Genomic DNA, 22,421 nt, shown 5'->3' with positions numbered 1-22,421 from the left:
TCCCTGTTGGCTCACTGAAACTTTCCAACTTCTTTCTTGACTTTGGAAACTATTTTCAAAACCTAAATGTATTATCTGTTGTGGAACTTACAATCCTAACCATACACCACCACTGCATTTATAGCAATAATAGCAGATGAAGATAGAAGTACAATGATCTATCAGAGTATTGAGCATCATCATCAACAACAACAACAACAGACCGTTCTCTACAGAGATGGAGGAGATTGTCAGAAATAGTGTCACTCTCACAGTGCAGCGTCATTATTGAGATGCCATGTTTCTTTCTAACAGGGTGAAGGCAGGCAGACTGAATACTGTCAGACAGGGCTTGACTGACACCTTGTGGACAATGTTTGTCATTCTTGTTGCAGGGCGGCTGTTGGAATGCACTTTGAGCTTCATTATAATTAAAAAGCGAAAAAATAAGCGGACCATGATTGTCTTTCATTTATTTATTATTATTATTTAATTTATCATTATTTTAGCATAGAGCATTAGTTTTATTTATTTTTCACATCCTTAAATGTAATGTTGACGCATTTCAGCATCCTAAAGCGAAATCATCTAAACTGACTTGACTGTCATCTAACTGACCCCCCTCCTCGTCCTCTTCATCCTCCTTTGCACCCTCCCACCACCCTTCCTCATCCCACATTACGTCATTGGGACCTGTGCACTGAATTTGGAGGAGGGGGGGGTGAAAGGATGCACTTGCAGGAAACACCGGACAGCCTTTTGTCTTCAGATGATCTTGTTTGGTTTGATATCTGTCAATAAAACCGACAGAAGTATTAAAAATAATAATAATAATTAAAAAAAAGACACTCAGCGGTCTCATAGGCGGGACTTCCTGCAGACACTGACCCGAGTCCGGCTGTTTATCTCGGTGTGCAGCGCAAGGCGAGTCAGTGCAGGATCAGATAACGCGGTAAGCTTGTTGACAGCAGCATGTTTGACGTTCGGATCATGCATTTGATGCATTTGATGCTTTTTTATGCCTTAATGTCGCATTAGATGATCCGTGTCGTGTGAGGTGGACTTGCTCCTGCGTGTGTGTGTGTCGCTGCGTGTTTTGACTGTTGGCTCTGTGCAAATGCTAAAACACGGAGCCTCTTAATGTCAACAGGAAGCCTGTCATTAGTTTGTATTTACAGATGCACTGCAGTCGTTTTTATCGCCAGTCTGTCTTCACTGCTAATGTTCCAACTGAGCCGGATACATCAGCATCCTGCTACATGACTTTGTGTGTCTTATTGACATGATACAGCTTCAAAGCTGTCTCATCCTACAGTGACTTGTCTTCTTAGAGCAGGGCTGCAAACGATTGTTTTCATTATTCATTAATAATTTAATGATAAGAAAATGATTAAAGACATGACCTATAAAATATCCATCACAAGTTCCCATAGCCATGGAGGACATCTTTAAATGTCTATGACAGCAAATAGTGATGCCAGTATGACAGTGTCATATTTAAAGAGCTGGATTCAGACATTTCTTTGTATTTTTCTTTAATAAATATCTGATAAGGGTAATTGCTCATCAGTTAATTGGTCTAACTTTCTATTCATCAACTAATTGATTATTTGCCTAGTTTGCTCCGTCCTCAAACTATTGTGATACATCAATAATGATTGTTGGTTCAGAGGAGTTTGGCTGCAGATGTTATTTGCTCCAACCAGGAACCTTCTTCACAGCAGGAAGGTTCGTGGTTTGAACCTCGGCTGGGGCCTTTCTGTGTGGACTTTGCAGGTTCTCCCTGTGTCTGCTTGGGTTCTCTTTAGGCACTTAAGACATGCACTTTTTGGTGACTCTAAATTGTCCATAGGTGTGAATGTGAATGTGAATGGTTGTTTGTCTCTATGTGCCCTGCGATAAGGCGACTTCTCCAGGGTGTACCCCGTCTCTTGCCGGTATAGGCTCCAGTCCCACCGTGACCCTGATAGGTGGTTGCAGATAATGGATGGAATTATGTTATAGACTCTTACTGTTTTGCACAACTAGTGCATACTAACAAGGGTATCCAATAAATGTCTCAAAGTATGTGGACAACTGAACCGGGTGACACCTGAATGTCACTTACATTTGAGATTGTTGAACATCTAATTTCAAAGCTATCGGCAGAGGCTTTCCCAAACTGTCAGCACAAAGCTGGAAGTAGAGTGGAATAAATAGGCAAATAATCAATTAGTTAGACGACTGTATTGTTAATCAATTATTTAATTCAGTAAATGGTACACTGAGAATCTTTATATAGTAAATATCTGTTTTGCTACAGAAGTGTGTGAGCGGTGGTGTCCATATACTTATAAGACAAGTTCATTATTTCTCCTCACTCAGTTCTTTCTGAGCAGTTTTTGTGTGTGTCTGCAGGTTGTCTCATCACACACCTCACTATGTTGGGCTGCTTGCTGCGAGGAGGCTGTAGTCCTCTGCTCTGCCTGTGGGCCCTGGTGCTGCCTTTGGTCTCCCTCCATCCCTTTAACCAACATGGGCGCAGGGACCCCATTGTGAGGGACCGGCCCAAGCTGCTGCTCGTGTCCTTTGATGGTTTCCGCTGGGATTACATACACCGTGTGCCGATGCCTAACTTTAAAACCATCATAGATGAGGGGGTGATAGTTAAAGAGGTGGAGAGTGCTTACATCACTAAAACCTTCCCCAACCACTACAGCTTGGTGACGGGGCTGTATGCGGAGACGCATGGCATTGTGGCCAATGAGATGTACGATCCGGTTCTGAACCGTTCCTTCTCCATGGAGACAGACAGTATTTATGAGTCACTTTGGTGGGAAGAGGCAGTACCTCTATGGGTGACCATCCAGAAAGCTGGAGGGCGAAGCGGGGCAGCGATGTGGCCAGGATCTGATGTGAAGATCCATGGCATGTACCCCAATCAATACCTTCGGTACAATGCCTCAGTCTCCTTTGAAACCAGAGTGGAGCGGATCATTGAGTGGTTCTCTGCACCCAAAGACGAATCAGTAGATTTTGTAGTTCTGTACTGGGAGGAGCCAGATGAGAGCGGGCACAGACTTGGTCCTCAGAATCCCGAGATGGATAAAGTCATTGCCGAGATTGATGAGAAGCTCGGCTTCCTCATGAACGAGCTGAAGAAGGCGGGGCTGTATGAGAAGGTGAACCTGATAGTGACCAGTGACCACGGAATGACACAGCTTTCCACTGACAAGATCATAGAATTGGATGAGTATGTGACCAGAGACCTGTACACATGGGTGGATAAGAGTCCGGTGGTGGGAATACTACCCAAAGAAGGTATCACTTCATCTTTCACATTTACTGCTTGTTGTTGTTTAACATTTTAGGAAAGCATAGCAGCATAGCATAATTCTGGAAACAGTCACTACCAGAGACTCTGAAGCTCACTAATTAACATGTTATATTGCATTTATTTACTTTGTAAAGTTCAAAAATGACAATCTGGGACATCTCTGACATTTTTTACTATTGCTTTTTCATCTGTCTTGCAGGGAAGTTTGACGAGGTTTATAGTAAGCTGGTGGATGCAAACCCAAACATGGTGGTGTTCAAGAAGGAAGACATTCCCAAGCACTTCCATTATCAGCACAACATCAGGATCATGCCCATCCTTATAGAGGCCAAGGAGGGCTGGACCATCATGCAGAACAGGACTGGGGCCTTTATGTGTACGTATTCACACCTCAGTATTCTGGTTTGTGGCTGCACACATGAATTTTTCTTCAGTTGTTTGAAACAGCAGGTTCCATCTGCTCTATTAATAGCTTCACAGGAGATTTTTTTTAGTTACTGAACCAAAGCTAGCCTATGTTATACCAGCTGTAATGAACAAAGAAAGACAGATTTGTTTGCCTAGGAAACAGCAAGTGTGTGTGTGTGTGTATGTATGTGTGTTTGTGTGTGTGTTTGTGTGTGTCATGCACTGCCTCCAAGTTATTTTTCTGAATCCAGTTCAGATCAAGCAGGTAATATTCTTTTTAAATGCATCCTCTTCAGATTAGACATCTCAAACTGTGTGTCACAGAGGGCAGACTACATCAGCTAATCTTAGTGCTTAATTCTTTATCTCTTGTTGAAGGCTTGTTAATCAGTAAAATGACCTGGAGGAGCCTGCAGCTCAAAGGAAAGGCTGCTGACTCTTAGTGTGAGACTGCTTAGCTGGATATGTGCAGTATAATACTGCCTGATAGTGCATTACACAGAAGGCAGCGAGATATTAGTGTGGACCCAGTGAAAATGAATTGCAGCAATCATGCTAAGTTATTAATGGTTATAATCGGCGTATGTGGACTGGATCTGCACGTCCTGGTGGCAGTTTTGAATATTCCCTAGTTGACTTCAATTGCAGCATTTTATGGTAAATAAACAGAAGTTATATTTAATTTTTAAAATTAGTGTTGCATTATGTGTTTCTTTGAGGTCTAACAAATAGAATGGAATGGTGTGAAACAGCAGCACTGCATATCGTGTCACCTGAAAATAAGAATCATTGTGTGTGTTTGTTACCTGAAGAATGAGACTTTTATATACACACAGAGGGAGTGAGTCCTCAAACATGGAGTCTGACATGTTCCTACAGTGGCCCAGAATGGACAAATCTATGTTTCTAGATAAGGCCTTTCATTGTTTTTCATCATTTCCTCTACATGCTTGGAAGGACAGGTGGAGGCCATAGCCATTGGTTGCAATCACCACTAGATGCCACTAGATCCTATACACTGGTCCTTTTTATAAATCTTTAAAGCACCGCTCCATACTGTACCTATAAGGTAGGAGAAGTCCGAGATACTATAGCTTACTGGATGGTGGTTAAACCTACAAACCCACAGATGCCGTCATCGCAGGCAGCACTGATAAATGTATTGATTTTACTTGCAGCACAGAAAATCCTGTCAGTTCTTCAGGAGGCTATTAGCACAGGCTTGATTTTAGGAGCAGTAGTTAACTAGTCTAAGCTTTAATCTAAGTTCTTTGTGCCTCTGTGATCTGATTTCATTTTCAGTTTTGCTTGTGCATTGTGGTGATTGATTTAGCAGTAACTAGTCTGCTGGGGCAAGCAGTGATAGTAGTCAATCATCTGACAGAGCAGCAGTGCCAATTTCCATAAAACTGTAAAGAGAAAGTGCTGCCTATGATTCATGGAATGTGAGAACGTAAGATCTGTAGTTTAACAATGCAATAATGATTAACATCAAAGCATTGTATCTCTTTATTTCTTCTCTTTGCTCTCCAGCGGGAAACCATGGCTATGACAACACCCTACGTAGCATGCAGCCTGTGTTCGTGGCCCGTGGGCCAGCCTTTCGCCAGAATTACGTCAAGACCTCCATGTCCTCTGTTGACCTTTACCCTCTTATGTGCCACATCTTGTCCATCCACCCCCTACCAAACAACGGCTCCCTGTTTAACGTTAGGGACCTGCTGGCTGAAGAGCCAGTTCCATCCACATCCAGCGTGCCTCCCAGGGTCAACGAGTACTCCTATGCCCCCATCGTGGGTTCTTTTCTCGGCGTGGTGATGGTGCTGGGCTTTCTGGTGGTCTACATCAGACAAGTGACGCTCAAACAGTTGCCCTCACTAAAACACAGAAGCCGGGAGATGTCGCAGCCCTTACTGCAAGAGGACTTGCACCTGTAGCTGAAATGATGGCAGACTTAAAAAGAAGAGGAGGTATTACTCCCCAAGGTAGTATGCTCTGTCCAGAAGCATTCCCTAAACGCCTCCCTTATACGACTAAATACAACATTGTGCTGCACTTTTTATTAGTTGGAGATCAAGGGAATCTAATCTAACCTCCTAATCATATATAGACGCACACCTTGCTTTTTTTAGTGCAAGGGAATTGTCTAGAGTGTGCTTCTGGCGCAGGTTTAATCAAGATAATAAACCTTTACATGGGCTTTATAGTGGCTTTGCTTTGATTGTGAATTTTACCTAATATCATCTCATCATTTTTATTGTCACTTAATAAGTAAAAAAATCAAAGCTAAGAGTGGAATTTTAACCTGTGATATTAACATGAACCTTTTGTTGGCCAAAACCGTGTCTTGGATAACATTAAGGTATCGGTATGCTTGAAATGAACTTATTCGTTATGAAAGCGTTTCTAGCTGAACAGCTGCGGTGGGGTGAAAAGCCAGCCATCATAGAGGGGCAAGAAGCAATAACCGTGCACACTTTCAGACAATCTCTTCCTTGATGGCATTCATAGTGTTGCGCTCATTTGCACATAAGAATACAGAGTTAATGAAGCACGAAGAAGAATAAAAGATAGCTTAAAACCCTGTTTACTTACCCCACCCTCTACACACCTGGCCAGTTGCTTCTTAAATGGATCCCCCTCCCGAATTCCAAAGTCAGGGAGATTTAAATGCTGTTTGATGATCCAAAAAGTATTTCATTTGAAGCATACTGACACCTTTACTCCCTGACAGTATCAATAGAAGTGGTTTATTCAGCCTCGGCATTTGTTCTACTTGTGGTCTGAGCACTGAATTAGAAGTTAGCTTGAAATACGGATGCTGTGATCAAACAAAAAAGTATTCAAAACCATCTGAGGTCAGATTGCCTGGGGTCAGTATTATTTTTGAATGTTATGTGGAAACAGATGGTCCACTAAAGTCTCACTCACTGTGCCAGGCTACTGCTCATATGTGTAGGTCATTTCCATGAGCCGATCACGTCACTATCTTGCTCTTTAGTAGTCAGTTACCATTTGCCTTTTAACTTAAACATCTCTTTAAGGTGTGTATTATTTGTGTGTCTGTTTTTTTTGTAGATTGTGTTTGGAGGGCATTTTTCTGTGTAGATGTTCATACGTGGACTGTCACAACCATGGCCATTTGTTGGTGAAACGTGAAGTGCAATTGCTATTGGTCAGTATTTCGTCATTGGATTTTAAGGGTTTTGTTGTTGCTTGGTTGAGAAGACTACTTTGGCATGACTTGCAAGAACTGTTCCCCTGATTTGCACTATAGGAGAGAAATGAACCAGAACGAAGGGGCAGTAGTTGGATGCTTTTTTAGGTCATGTATAATTTGCACTTCATGTTCATAGTTGCTATTTAAAATGATTAAAAAAAAAAAAAAAAAAAAAAGTTAGGTGCCTCTTGCCAAAAAGCTTTTCAATTAGCAGAATCATAGAAAGTCGAGTAGAATCCCAAATCTGCAAATAAATAAATCTAATATTTTTTCAGCATCATTTAATATAATAATTCGTTAACTTTTCTCCTTATGCTTTTAGATGTGATGACTAATACCTGTGCCCCAAAACTGACAGACATCACTGTGATATATACTTTTTACAAAAATTTAAATTCATAAATTGAAAGCATTTATATGGAAATTGTTAATTTTCTGATAATTGTCATTATTTTATGAAAGAGAAGTGTTGTCTGATAATTTCCCCCTGACTTGTTGACAGAGAAATGGAATATATCCATAATATATTTAAGTGATTCATTTGGAATTGTTGGAAAAGAATAAATAGTAGATCAGGTTTATCTTTCTTAATTATTAACTTGGATTTGAAATATGGATATTTAATATAATTTACCTTTGCCATGTTGATGCAATTAGTCTTCTGAAATTAAAGGGACTTCTGTGAAAATGAGCAGTCTGGTTTTTATTTCTCTCTGTCTATATATGTTCGTGTATGATGCCCAGGCCATTCAAATATTCTGAAGGCTGATGAAATCAATGTAAAAAAAAAACAACAAATTATTAAATAATTAAATTTACAAATATATAAACAGTTACAAATTTTCTGCACAATGGGTTAGTAATTCTGTGAGTGTGCATGTTCTCCTCGTGTCTGTGTGGGTTCTCTCTGGATACTCCAGCTTCTTCCCACAGTCCAAAGACATACACTTAACAGGTTAATTGGTGACTCAAAAAACTGCCCATAGAAATGTGATTAATTAGCATTTAAAGTATAAATGTAAGTTGAACCAAATCAAGATAATCTATTGCTTTAACAAAAGTGAAATAGTCCTGATTTATTCCAAATTTAGAAACTTCTGTTAAGTTTGAGTAAATGAACAGAAGTGAAATTTAAAAGTTTTAATTATGAAGGCCTGAAGTGAGAAATATGGAGAAAACTTGGAAGAGGTAAACAGGAGTTGAAAAAGTTGGACAAACTCAAAGTTAAAATAGATGTTTAGTAAAGGTTTTCTCAACTTTTTCTTGTTACTGAAATTCAGATTATGTTGAGATGGGTGTGTTTCTGTTTTAACAGACATTCCCTCACTGCCAATGTGTCCTTGAAGGCACAGGCCTCCGTTTTTGCATAAATCACTTGTTAACTTCAGGATCAAAGGTCTTTCATGAGTTATCGCTGGAATTTGCCCTGGCACTCAGTCAGTCAGAGGCAGGCGGACTGTGTGCCACCACTTCGACCACTCCAGCACTCCTCCTCCACCTTAAACCACAGCTGTGCCCAGAAAATAACAACCCAACACAACGAGCAAACATGGACAAGATTGATAATACAATAGATGAGAGAAGTTTGCATGAAGAGCGAACTGATGGAGCTCACAGCTCCGACGGAGAGCCCACACCTGAGAGCCCAGGTGAGGCGAAGGAGCAGCTGTTCAGCGAGGTGCACGTCCACGCCTCTGCGGAGGGAGAGCGCCGCTCGCCGGACTACATGGACACCAGGGAAGAGGACGAAAAAAGTCGCTCGTCCTCTTCGTCAAGCGACGATGAAGAGGTGAGAGTTGAGGAAGAGGTGAAAGCAGAGGAAATGGCGGAGGAAAGGACAGAGGTAGACCCGGAGCCAGAGGTGCAGGTGAAGGTGGAGGAGGTGAACGGGGAGGCGCACGACGGATCCAGGCGCTCATCGGCCTCTTCCTCGGCATCCTCCGCTTCCCCTGGAGACCCGTGCGACGACCCGCCGATCCAGCCGAGGATCCTTGAGGAGGATAACGCGAATGATGTGATGCTGATGACAAACTTAAACACCGACACCACCCCGATGGAGGATGTCGAATACAGCGTGAAAACTCTGGAGAATGTGACTCTGGATGAGAGCAGCGCTGCACCGCATGATCCCAACCAGCCTGACATCGCTCTGTTTGTCAAGGTAAGACACCTGAACAGGTCAGCAGAACACCAAGCAGTCTTTGCAGGGCTGAGTCAGGCCAGGCACCGGCCTTACAGTTCAGCATGAAGCACCAACACATTTAGTGGTGATGTGTATTATATTTGCCAAAAGACTCCTTAAAGTCATGTGGTGTCTCCTTCACATTTTCTCTTTCTAGTGTGTGTGGGTGTGTGTGTTGTGTGTGTTGTGTGTGTGTGTGTGTGTTATATAATATATATCTATAATATATATTATATATATATATATATATTATTATATATGTATTTATATCTATATATATATACACACACACACACACTAGAAGAGAGAAATGTGAAGGAGACCCACATGACTTAACCACGCCGCCGCCCCTACCCCCACACACGCCAGCCAAAGAGATTTGAAGCGGAGAAGAGACGGCGCCGCGCAGAAGAGCGAGCGAGAACGAAATGATTAGTAGAGCTACGGTTAGGTGCTTAGAACGCTGCGCGTATATTACAGTAATGCTATTATGTCGAGGGAAAGCTAACCCTCCCCTCTATCAGCTTCACCGCAACACTGAGGAAGCCGCAAATTAATCGATAGACGAACCAACTTCTTCAGAGGTAAGGGTAAATACCTTATGTCTATATATATAATATATATATATATATATATATCTTATATAATATATACACCACCACACACACACACACACACACACACATATATATGTGTGGATGTCTGGATATCAAAGATTAGGGCATGCATTGGCAATGATTAAACTGTTTTTATAGATGTTGATGTTGGTGTGCCAAAAACACTAGTCACAGTATAACAAGATAATAATCATATAAAACAGTCAGAGGCAGAGCCAGCACTGAATGACACATGCTCAGGGTATTCCCCTGTTGAGTTTATTTCGCTATGTCCAAGTCAGAAATTTGACTTTTCAAGGTCACATTGAATGTAAGAAAACAAACAAAAACGAAAGTCTAAAACAAATCATTGATGGAACAAATGAAAACATAGATCATAAGTATAAGAGGTAATACTTGAGCACCCGAATAATGAAAATAAACATCTTGGTCAATTTAAAAAAAAAAAAAAGTAATGCTGAATGTTTGAAGATTGTTAATAAAAGTTATACTTAAGCAAGTACAATGCTTTAACTGTCCATATAGTTCATGTCAAGGAAGAACAGAACAGAATGAAACACACATAAACCAGGAAAATGATCAAATCTAAGCTAGTTAGTAAAGTCTGGTGGGGCTTGAACAGACCAAAACTGGTTCACCCAGCATAATGCAACCAATAGAGTTTCCTTTAGACCATCCCTGTCTGTCCTTTCAAATTTAGCACCCCCAGAGTGTAATCAGATTTTTGTGTTATAAAGTTGTTGTTATCTTCATGTGATTTGTTGACAGCATTAGGGTTTTTTTCTCAGTATTGACAAAACTCATCCAGAGCCAAAGAAGACGTAAAATAACAATCGTTCAGGTTATTTAAGGTGAATAATTTCAGTGATTAGAAGTGACTACTATAACATTATTTCTAGTATTAAAAAAGAAATATATTCATAAATATCTACGAGGAAGTGCTGATTTCAGTAAGAAAGCAGTGATCTCTCTTTGTCAGTTAGTTAAAACCAGCAGGCACTTTAGGCACAATGTAATAATTAACTTTTTTACTGTAGTACAGCCATAGAAACGGGGGTGAACTCCATGCTTGAACAAATCCAATTGTGTGTTTTGTTACGTTTCTGATAGAGCTGCTCTGTGAGGTGTACTATCAGTACTTACAGGGGTCACTTTGCTGATTGGGTAACAGAGACTGTGAGTCAGTGGGCTGGACTAAATGAGCTCTGTTTAAGCTCACCAAAGGCCTTCTAATAGGGGATGACAGAGGTACTTTATGCTAAAATTATCTTTGTATTGTATCAAAGGCCATGGTCGGATAGAGATGGGTGTATGTAATCAACACAGACAAGCTGCAACAAACAAAGTCATTTGTACAATCTTACTTGGATGATGATTTCTCTAAATGATCCAAAACTTTCTCCTGCAGTTTTGACAGGGACCAAGGTTAAGTCCACTTCATGAATATGTCATTATCATAAGAACAACATTTTGAATGTCCGTTGTTTTCTGGCAAGCTAAATAATGAGAATCTCATGTTGATTTTCCTGATGATTAGAAACAACACTGGTAGGCTTTGGGATTTCTCCTTATTCGACACAGGCGCAGCATATTAACACATCTACCGTACAAAAGGACAAAAGTACACATTTTTCACACAGAGATATCATATCTTGGTGTTATTATATCACAATTATGATAAACATGGACCATAGTTCACAATGGAAGTGAGAACACACTTGGCTCCTTCTCTGCATACCGCTCCACCCTCTATCCTCTTCAACCCGTGGGTGGATTTCCTAACAGTTTAATCTTCAACGATCGCCATAAACCAAGCCGAGCTGTGCTATAAAAGCAGGGAGCAGAGTGAGGAAATCATCTGTCCCTGCTGAAAGCCCACAGGGCTCCTCCCCTTCTGTCTGTGATAAGGGAGGCAACTACTACTACTAAAAAGCTATGTCGCAGGGGACAATCTTTTTTTTAATTACATGCTGTATCATTAAGATAATAGCTTAAGTAATCAAAGTTTAGATGGCCATATGATCATATCAATCTGGCTTGTGGTCAGTCTTGTGTGTGTTTGTGGTTCGTCTAACGACTCAAGATTAAGACAAAGCTTATAATGACAAGACAGTTGGTTGGCACATTTGGCAAGTGTGTGTCGACACAAGGGGAGAGTTCAAACACTCCCCTCCACCTTGGATCTGGATAGATACAAGATGCCTGTTACTGTTTGATGTTTGGGTAAATGATTAGCTGAACGAGTCAGTGATTTGATCCTCCTTTTGTCTCGACAGGAAACCAAGGCCACATTTTCTGAACCCTTAATAGTTTAGAATCATCAATGATTTAGAAATCAGAAATAGTCAGACATGTGAAATATGCTTTTTTTAGTGCTTTGCCAAGAGTTAGATGTGAAGATTGATGCAACTGCCTGAGTTGTCCGGTGAATATACAGCTACAGCCAGCAACCAGTTAGCTTTTAACATAAAGACTGAAAACAGCAGTCATTGTCCAAAGGTAACAAAATCCACCTACCAGGAATTTTTTTACCTTTTCCCAAAATGTCAAAACTATTGCTGTAATAATCATAAAATAAGCTAAACATAGTGTCCTCTTGGGTCTGTACCTGTAGTTGAAAGAGTGCTGAATTACCATGTCTTGTTTTCATCATGTGGGTTCTGTGAAGGCTATCAAGACTGTAACCTTGTTACTAACTGTAACCTTGATTAAGGACTATATAAATACACCCACCAAAACCTAAAACAACACATTTAGAGACTACTTAACATTTCCCCTTACAAACACTGATAATGAACTTCTCTCACAGTGGCCTAGTAATTGGTCTGTGCTGCATGTTGGTATGTCAGCCAGGAGAGGGGGCTGCTCTATAAATAGAATCTGTTTTAAAAAATATCTCTAGCCACCCCATCTCATCTTTTTTCTGCTTTCATCTGACTTTCACAGATGATGTCATTTATTTCCCTGTCTCTCTGTGCTCGTTCAAATAGTGAGTGCCACTCAATTTTCTTCGGTGTGTGCTGATAAAGATTTTTGCAGTCAGACATTCTTTTATCTTTAATGCCCCGCATGGGCCCTTTTCCAGTAAATTAATTCCAATTCCTGCCTTAAAACCAAAGCCAAGCATGAATAATTCATGGAGGAATCTTCTCCAGGTCTCCTACTGGTGATCAAATATAACCTGCAAGTCAAAACACACAAACACGCATTAAATATTAACGCTGCTGCTCAAGCGCTCACAAACCTGTCGAAAAGTGACACAAATACCCACCCCATATTTTTGGATATGGGATGACATTTGGGGTAACTTAAGAGCGATGATATTTTTAATAGCTTTTAACACATCTGGAAAATAGTATCATCCAACCCCCAAGAAAGAGGCCAAAATAAAATAAGAAAGTGAGGTCAGCAGTTCAGGGGATGTGAGGCAGATAAGAAGGGGCGATGGGAGTGATGTGTGTGAGAGGGGAGTTTGGTTGCAGTGGTGGGAAGAGAGTGATGGGGCTCCACCCCCTGGTATAGACTGACACCTGTTTTCCACTTTGTGTCAGTGAGAGCTAGCTCTGCTCTCCATCTGTGTCCAAATCAGAGCGCAGGGCTCTACCTGCCACCTGGACCGATTCTCAGACAAGGGAGACGACGGGACCAAAAGGTGGTGGGGATCTTGAATCAAGGAGTAGAAAATTCCAAAACAGCAGGTGTTAGGGAGGTGTGAGGGATCGCTGTCAGCGGAGAGAAGATAATCTAAGAGAAGATTTTTAGGTTTTTTTCCCATCCTTTTCTGGAGGATGTAGACCTCTAAGGATAAGCAAAGGACTGTAGTTAAACAACTAAAGAATCACGGTGACAGCCAGAACCAAGCGTCATGTCCACAAAAAGTCAAGACAGAGATCCTGATATCGAACTTTTTGTCAAGGTAAGACAGAGACAGAACTGTGTTTTCTCTAAAGTTAAGTTTGGATGGAAGATAGAGTCAATATATGAGCAGGATTTTCAGTGTAGCACCACTGTGCGTTATTGAAGCTCATGTAACTCAATAGTAGAGGTAGAGTTACCGTGGCACTGGTACACTGTTCTCTAAGTTGACCCGGGATTGTTGTGACAGTGATACTGAAGCTGCCTGTTGATGTTGGTAAGCTGCTGTGGAACTATTAGCCCATCTGAAACATTAAAATGACTTTTTTTTTAAGGAAGGATGGCAATGCATGATTGAACTAAGATGCCACGTTTAGTGCCTCTTTCTGTGGATACAGCACTGTTGTTTTGTTGCATGTACATGAGGTCCTGTGGGAAATGTTAGAGGCGGATGAATCTACCTGAGGCAGGTGGAAAAGCTCATCACTGATGTGCTGCCTGGATGCACTGACCCAATTAGCTGGTGTGAAGGCTGCTTTCAGCCAACCCACCTCCTAGGAAACCGGTCAGCTTGGTAACCGAAAGTTCATTGACACTGACAGTGGGCTTGCATCACCCCTTTAAGCCTCATCATTCACTGTTGTTTCAGCGCATGAAGCAAAAATACTGTAGCTGGATCATTTGTGTTAGCAATTCTAGGCTTTCTCAATCAATATATGTTGTTCTTAATGAAACCAAGCCCACTGATCCAATCTGAAGCACAAACCTTGTATTTTCTTGGTTTCCATAGTAGCTGCAGCTGATATTAGTTTTTTTTCCCCTCATGTTGCCATCTGAGATGTGACCTAGATGGACAGAGAACTATCCTGCATGGCTGTGCCTCATTTAAAGTCTTCAGCTCTGCACACGGTTCAGCATTTTACTGTACAATCTATTCAACATATCATGACACATATTGTAGGAAATCATGTAGCAGCATGATCACAATCTATATCAGTATCCCCGATGACGAATCTCAGGATAAATTCTCCATTGGTAGCATGGTCATTAAAGCTGCTCTCCAGCGATTTTACACATCGAGATCAATTGATCAATTCTCTCTTTCAAGTCCTCCAGCCTTACTTTTAAAGTAGCTGAAAAACTTAATGGTTTATAAACTCTAATATTATAATTTTCTGTATTTGCATGCTGTGATCTCGGTATTTCTGAAAACACAATACTTACTGTGTGAATTGTACAATTAAGCTCAACTCACTGAAGAAAGTGTATCAATATCTTTTATTAAGTGCTTTAGAAAAGAAAAAAAAACAGCATACTGGAACTGAAATAGCATCACATAATTTACTCATGGGTATTAGTCTGAGCCTGGATATCTGCTCCTTCTATTGGAGGTGCATGTGTAGAGGTGAGTTGAAACATAAAAACATGAGGACTCAGTAATGATATGTTGTCATTCATCCTCATTAAACTGTGTGGTAAGATAAGCCAAGAACACCAAGTTACAGTATACTGTACATGTATGTATATGTGTGTGTGTGATCATGTGAAGTAACATTGCCTCCGGTGGACGCTAGATCACTCAGCGGCTCCATGCACTCACAGCTTTTGTCCCCCATGTTCTAGATGATGATTGGCTATTATAAGCAGCTGTGTATTGTGTTACCGCCGTGCCGCTGTGAGCCTAGACATAACAATACACAGACAGAAGCATCACATGCACTCAGGCAGCATGACAGCAACTGAGCATCAATGGCTGGCGTACATACAGTTGGCTCAGCTACTTTTAGACTGACAGCTCTGTTTTCTGGTCTTTGCTAGGAGCAGCTGTGTTCTGTTGTGCACACGTATTGAATGGCAAAAGGCTCTCCACTTCACTGTAGTAATCTTTGATTTGTGAAGCGATTGCTGGAGCCGCATCCAAGTAAAACATTGAATGTTATTTAGTTGATCTTAAATAGTTTAAATGTACATTCCAGAGCATTAATATAATAAATGAAGGGAACTATCTCTGCTGTCAAATCTCTGCTGACTTTGAGGTCAGTGCTCTTATTTTGCTGTATGTTGTGGAACTCTGTGTGCCTGCAGGCCTACAGCTCTGACCCTGCACTCTGTGCCCTGTGGTCCAGTGAACCAAATGATGGAATCGCTATGTATAATTCAGCTGAGGCGGTGGCTCAGGTGTCACTGCTGATGCTCTGCTGTGTATGCATACATGCAGACACATGATCTCACAGCATGTACACAAGTATACGCTGGAGAGGAAGTGATTATATGAGTCGCTGCAGGGAGGGAAACTTAATTTAACTTGACAAATTATCTGATTGTCTGTGTGGTTAAAAATTCCGGAGCCACTGAACTCAAAACTGATCAGATCAGAACCATCAGATGAAAAACAAGCTAGTTGCTTGGTACTTTGTGTTATGTGTCCTCAGAGTGTACTTTTGCTTTGACTCTGTCCTTATCATAAATTTGTAACAAGGGTGACGTATTTATGTATGTTTACATTTATACAACCCATGACGCTTCCCTGAACAAGCTCAAATAAGAGTCAAAGATAACAGTCAGCTTAATCCGATATGGATTTAATTTTTAGTAGCAAGGTCGTCAGGTTTTTAGAGAAACAACCTTGTGACCAAAATTTTTCCCAAGAGCAGACATTTAATCTCTTTTAGCTTCTGGGTGCAGTACTGGAGCACAGCGTGTGCTCTGACCTCTGTGTTAAGGGCCATCTGAGAGATTTGTTTTACACAGTATTGCAAGATCAGAACACAAAAAAATAATGTTTAAACCAAAGCCTTCGTATCTGCCAGCATATCTTTAGAAAACATTAAGACTGCCTGCAGTCATACATCTGTGAGGTTTGTGAAGCTTGTGGTGCTCAATTTCTTTGTGTGCAGATGTCTAAGGGCTGCAAACAATGATTACTTTCAAAGGGAATCCATTTACGACACCATGTAATACAAAAAAATAGCAACACTTTCTCACATTTGAGAGCTGTATATTTCTGTGCGGACTCTGAATTTCCTCTATATATCACATTTCATTGCTTTGACTTATTTTCCGTCGTCTTGTTTGTGTGCAGGCGGGCAACGATGGAGAAAGCATCGGCAACTGTCCCTTCTCTCAGCGTCTCTTCATGATCCTCTGGCTCAAAGGGGTCGTGTTCAATGTCACCACCGTCGACCTCAAAAGGTCAGAACTCAGGAAACTTCCAGTGTAAAAACACACTCTTGCATTTGCTGACTTCCTCATCACATGCTGTTTTCTCTTGTGTCCTCTATAGGAAGCCGGCAGATCTGCACAACCTTGCTCCGGGGACACACCCTCCTTTCCTGACCTTCAACGGAGAGGTCAAGACCGATATCAACAAGATTGAGGAGTTTCTGGAGGAAACGCTTTCTCCTCCAAAGTAATTCAGTTGGACGGTTTTACGACACGTAGTTTAGGCTACAGTATCAGATTATATAATTGACTACGCACACGCTGTTTTTGGCCGGATTCATTTCACTACAGCAACACCGCTGAAAAGGCAGGAAACATTTTAGTCCAATAAAAGTGAATATGAAGACTGATGTTAACTGATATAACTGTTTGTTGTTTATGGCTGTTGTAAATCTTTTGTGAATGAGTATGTATGTATCTCAGGCACTTAACAAAAAGCTTACACTACAGCCACAGTTTTTGTGTAACTTCAAAATGAAGACAGGTTTTTTGTTTTTGTTATTCCCTAAAAAAAAGAAAAAAGAAAAGAATCGGAGGCGGTGTGTGAGCAGTTGCAGAGAAAAATGTCAGATTAACTAAATCTTTCTTTTATTGCCTGCAAAGTTTTTTACATTATAAATGGACCTTAGTGTGAGAGAGCTTAAAGGGCGGGCGGCCAACTCGGTGTGAGTGTGTAACATGTTTTCAGTCTTAGCTGAGCTCCAGTCCAGGTGTTAATGCTATCCAGATGGCTAGTCTGACTGTGTCTCTGACTGCGTCTCCTGCCTCTGCCCCCCAACCCCCTACACCCGTTCTGCTCAGGTATCCCAAACTAGCCGCCAAGCAGAGAGAGTCAAACACAGCTGGAAATGACATCTTCGCCAAGTTCTCAGCCTACATCAAGAACACCAAACCAGAGGCCAACGCTGGTGGGCTGCTCACTTTGTGCCATTTACACTCACAGACGCCACATACGCACAACAGAACAAGATGAAAAAAAAGTTTATGACAGCCATTATTATATTCCTCCACTAGGTAGTAGCAGAGTCCAGGATTTGAGGCTTGTTCTGGCTCACATATTTTGCTTTGCTGCCACCTAGTGAGGTTATTATTACACAGGTTATGTCACTTTTGGTTTTTAACTGGCTTGTATCCACACTCATGTGTGTATGTGTGCGTGATGTGTGTTTAGTTTTAGAGAAAGGTTTGACCAAGGCCCTGAAGAAGCTGGACGACTACCTAAGCAGCCCCCTGCCAGATGAGATCGATGCAGACAGCATGGAGGAGGAAAAGGGCTCCAACCGAGGCTTCCTTGATGGAAACGAGTTCACTCTTGCAGACTGCAACCTGCTGCCTAAACTGCACATAGTCAAGGTAAAGAGGGGACATAAATATTTATGAATGTTTTGGTTGACTTAAAACAGCTGACATCTTGAATGTGAACTTTCATGTTTGAGGCTATTTTTAATGTAAAAATGGCATTGTTTAAAACACCCAAAAAGATATATATAAAGGATTATGGTGTCAGATAATATATTTCCCTCTGAATTTAAGAGAAATTTGTGAATGAAATGAAATGAGTTCACTGACAGATTTAAGAGACGTGCTATCTAGAAAATAATCGGAAATGTCACATCCCTGTGGTGGTGTCAGTAAGTACACATATACTCAAATGCCAAATGTTCATAAAAGGTATCTACTTCTAGTACTATACGATCTTTTCAAGAGGAATAAAACTACTGTTCAAAGACCATCTCTCAATGATGAGAGGGGAGTTACTGCTATGCATAAAAGATGCATGAAGCAGTTTCCATAAATTTAATTTAGTTGAAGATTTGCTGACACCCAATCCATCCAATAAGCATAGCTCAGGATCTGATAGGAAGGTAAATCCTGTGATCTTGGTGAAGGTGTCACAGAAGTCGTAACATAACAAAAAGGGCCTCATGTCTGACAACTCAGATTTGTCATTTCTGTGAAGCACAAAACCCTCAACTACTGTTTTTTTAGTCAACCTAGTGCCATGGCTTTCGCCTCAAAACTGTCTTACCTGTGCTCAAAACCAAACACTGCTCTCAAATCATAAAACAAAGCGATCAAAATGGTATACACTATCAAGCAGTCAGTAAACAATACGCCAATAGAAAACACACATTGTTCAAAACATAGTTCTCAGGAAGAAGTACATTTTTAATCTCAAAACAAATTTCATATTTTTTCTATCATTGTCTTTTGATGAACTAACATATTCTATCATAGTAGCTCAAAACTGATCAGAAATTACTACACTGCTTTGCTCTTTGCAATTTTTTCGTTCTTCCTCCTCCTTGTACCTTGTATTTTTAGAGTACTGTGCCCTGCATCTTACAAACGTGTCCTTTGTCTCTGTGATCCTGTAATTCTAGTTCTTTGCTGATGAACCTGCAACCAGTCAAAATCTATTGAGAAGTCACTACTGTAAACAAATTGAAAACACGATGTTCAGGGCCAGACAATTTGTTTGTTGCAATTCCACAAAAAGTAGATGTGTAGTATTCATGCAGTATAATACATTATACAATACCGTGATGAACTTCACAAATGTCTATTGAAACAGCTGCATGTAGTGCAGTACAGTAAATGTGCAATTACAAAAATACAGTAGTATACTGTACCTGTTCTCTTCTCTGAATGTCCTTATTATGGAAAATCGGCTCAAATTGGGTTGCACTTTAAGTCCTGCTTCCCTCATTGTCAGACAAGAACATGGTCTATGATTGTTCCTCGAATTTCATAGGATATTTCCACTCTTTGTCTTCCTCTTTCTCTGTCTTGTCCTCTTCCTCCTCCTCGTCCCCACCTCGCATACGCACTCATCCTCGTCCTCTCACATAGTTTCTTCCATCCATTCTCAGACTTTCTCGTTCCCACCTTCAACAACCTGTCTGCTCTCTGAACTGGCTTATATTGGTGGTGTCACATCATTCGAAACAAGTGAAATCAATTTTGAGTGGTTGTGTTTAATCAATGACATGTGTGCTCCATTTGTATTTAATTGCCGCCACTTGTGTTTACCAGTATGGATGACATGTGCATTAGAGTGCAGAGTGTGTTTTGAGAATGAGAATGTGTTTAGAGTTTTGCTGAAAAGTGTAAGTGAGATCTGCACATTGTGTTTCACCATGGGAAATGGTTTAAGGTATTGACAACAGACTGCACAATTAGCTGAATGAGTTCAGGCAACTGAGAACTTTGTTCAGCCAATGGGTTTTAGTGTTTTAGCAATTGAGAAAAACTGTAATTAGTAAATATGAGCATGCTAATGTGCTAAACTAAGATGATAAACATGGTGAAAATAATATCTTCTAAACATCATGTTGGCATATTGATGTTGCAGCATGTGCTGTTAGACTCTTAGTCTTATTTTTTCTTTTAATTTAGATTCATTTGAATCATAGAAACTCATCATAGCATCTCTCTCTTTCCCCTTTCGCACTTCCTCACCTTTTTTTCCTGAATAAAAGTAAACACACTACTACTAGTGCTTGCTTGCACACCCGGGGGGCTTATTTTTCACATTTATTAACTGAAAAAGCAGTGAATGGGGAGCATTGAAGGAAAGCAGGGTACAAAAATGTAAATTGCAACAACTCGTCTCAAGACACCTCCTGGAATGCGCTGATCATAAACTGATAGTACAGTTACGAGACTGCCCAAAGGTGGATTTTAAATGTCTGACAAGATAAATCAAAATTGTTTTCAGTAAAGTCACAACTCTGCTTTCTCTCCTAGGTTGTTGCTAAGAAGTACCGCAACTACGACATCCCCTCAGATATGACGGGTGTGTGGCGGTACCTGAAGAATGCCTACAAACGTGATGAATTCACCAACACCTGTGCTGCTGACGCTGAGATTGAGACCGCCTACAAAGACGTGGCAAGGAGACTGGCCAAGTAACCCGCCAACTGACCCGAGCTCAAACAAAATAAACTAGTAACACAACACAAGAAAAACCATGATTTTTTAAAAAATACATGTGACTGTCTTTTTCAGGAACCTGAAAATATAGTCTGTCATAGTTAAACAGGTCAGATGTTGCAGACATCTGTGTGGTAGGTCAGCTCATACTGCTTTACAGCTCCAGATGTGATAGGTTTCAGAGATTCATCGTGTATATGGTGTAACAATTACAGAAACAGACATGGTAAAAGAGAAGTGGAGCAGTCGATAAATCATGCACATTTAACTTAATTCACAGGTTTTTAAATCAGATTCAAATTTTGCTGCTGTGAAAAAAACACTTTCACTCAAACATGATTGTATTTATTTCTCATAACACAAAGCTCTCTTTCATACATACTCCACCGGTCCACATGGCCAAACATTTTACTAGCTGCTGATGTCAGGGTCGTTCACTTTATTTATTCCTAAGCCCATAGAAGTCTGGTTTGACTCCAGTGTTTATTATCAAGCTTTGGCTCCTCGAGAGACACCTCAATTCATCTATGATTGATGATTGACACTAATTCTTTGGCTAAATATGACTATTGCGATCTGCAGATTCATTTCGATCGTCATTCATTACTGAAGGTGTTGCTGTAGTTGTTTTGTTTCCTTGAGCTTAGACACATCTTGAAATTCACTCCTGCTTCTGAACGATTGATTTTTAAGAAAGATTGATTTTAAAAATGCTCAATGATGTTAGTTCGAGAGAATGTAGCTGATAAGAGCATTGATAGCTTAGAACAAATCTTGTATCTGAATTGTTTTCATGCATGAATCTGTTTTAAATTGTAACATTTAAAACCTGATACAGAGCCCCTTCTTAAGAGCTGAAAAATCCTCATGTGCCTTTATTTGGACGTATCAAAAATCCATGCCAATGTCACTGATGGACTCATTCAGAAAAAATGTATTGCAGCCAGAGCTGAGACATTTGTTTTGCCTATAGCTATTAGTGTTCAGTCTAGGTATTGATTTTGTCTTAAGTTACACATGATATTATGAATGGAAAGAGTATTTATTTAGCAGCCCCAATCAGGCCTGATTAGGTAGAGCCATTAGTGCTGCGTTGAAAAGCGTCTTACAGGCCAGGTCCACAATGGTCAGGAGCCCTGCCCTCCAGCCCTTCATCAAAGAGACATTTCCTCCACTCTGAGGAGTCTATCAACATCCGCAGCCTAAAGTTCAAGTTCAAAAGTTTCATTGTCCACGCAGACGATGGAAATTTGTCTTGGGGCTTATCGTCTTTGGCTTGATGTCAGGCTGCAACTATAGCGAGACTTCCTTGAAGAACCATAAGGCTCTTGTGTGGTTTGGACAAACATATGATATGAAATTGGAGCATGATGACTGAGAGCCATGCTCATTGCGAAGCTCTACAAATAAAATAATATTTTCACAGATCTGCTTCTGCATTTTCTTTTCTTTCCCAGCTAGGTGATCAATCAACAATGATACTTTGGAGGTTGTCACGGCGGGGAAGGGGTGAGCTGTGTGTCTCAGTGATAGCAAGAGATGCTGGCGGAGTCAGGATCCTAGTCCTGAAAAGGGTTAAGTGTGTGTGCCTGACTCAGTTGATAAAATCCAGTGGTGCAGGTCTGTTTCTCCATCTATAACAGAGAGAGAGAAAGAAGGGGAGAGAGTGATGACCGTTGACAGGCT

General features: G+C 40.7%; 2 protein-coding genes across 2 annotated transcripts; both read left to right on the top strand.

Moving 5' to 3' along the window:
• Positions 1-681: 681 nt before the first annotated feature.
• On the top strand, positions 682-7,611 carry enpp5 (ectonucleotide pyrophosphatase/phosphodiesterase 5). Its single transcript, XM_010744659.3, has 4 exons — positions 682-931; positions 2,377-3,279; positions 3,495-3,671; positions 5,237-7,611. The coding sequence occupies exons 2-4, from the start codon at positions 2,400-2,402 to the stop codon at positions 5,638-5,640; spliced, it is 1,461 nt and encodes a 486-aa protein (XP_010742961.3). The 5' UTR covers positions 682-931; positions 2,377-2,399; the 3' UTR covers positions 5,641-7,611.
• Positions 7,612-8,275: 664 nt separating this feature from the next.
• Positions 8,276-22,160, top strand: clic5b (chloride intracellular channel 5b). Its single transcript, XM_010744658.3, has 6 exons — positions 8,276-9,084; positions 16,660-16,769; positions 16,861-16,986; positions 17,601-17,707; positions 17,971-18,152; positions 20,550-22,160. Exons 1-6 carry the CDS (start codon positions 8,473-8,475, stop codon positions 20,712-20,714), a joined length of 1,302 nt encoding a protein of 433 aa, XP_010742960.2. The 5' UTR covers positions 8,276-8,472; the 3' UTR covers positions 20,715-22,160.
• The last annotated feature ends 261 nt before the right edge of the window (positions 22,161-22,421 follow it).

This window comes from Larimichthys crocea, chromosome XI, assembly GCF_000972845.2.
Source record: "Larimichthys crocea isolate SSNF chromosome XI, L_crocea_2.0, whole genome shotgun sequence".
NCBI classification, from domain to species: Eukaryota; Metazoa; Chordata; class Actinopteri; family Sciaenidae; genus Larimichthys; species Larimichthys crocea.
Note: the sequence above shows the minus strand (reverse complement) of the source record. Positions and strands in the feature narration are given on the sequence as shown.

Bases quoted from the DNA above. Each gene is read 5' to 3' on its own strand.
- clic5b (XM_010744658.3), top strand. From the start codon at position 8,473: ATGGACAAGATTGATAATACAATAGATGAGAGAAGTTTGCATGAAGAG. The intron at 16,770-16,860 runs GTCAGAACTCAG...TGTCCTCTATAG, and splicing joins ACCACCGTCGACCTCAAAAG to GAAGCCGGCAGATCTGCACA. The intron at 18,153-20,549 runs GTAAAGAGGGGA...TTTCTCTCCTAG, and splicing joins CTAAACTGCACATAGTCAAG to GTTGTTGCTAAGAAGTACCG.
- enpp5 (XM_010744659.3), top strand. From the start codon at position 2,400: ATGTTGGGCTGCTTGCTGCGAGGAGGCTGTAGTCCTCTGCTCTGCCTG. The intron at 3,280-3,494 runs GTATCACTTCAT...TCTGTCTTGCAG, and splicing joins GGGAATACTACCCAAAGAAG to GGAAGTTTGACGAGGTTTAT. The intron at 3,672-5,236 runs GTACGTATTCAC...TTTGCTCTCCAG, and splicing joins CAGGACTGGGGCCTTTATGT to CGGGAAACCATGGCTATGAC.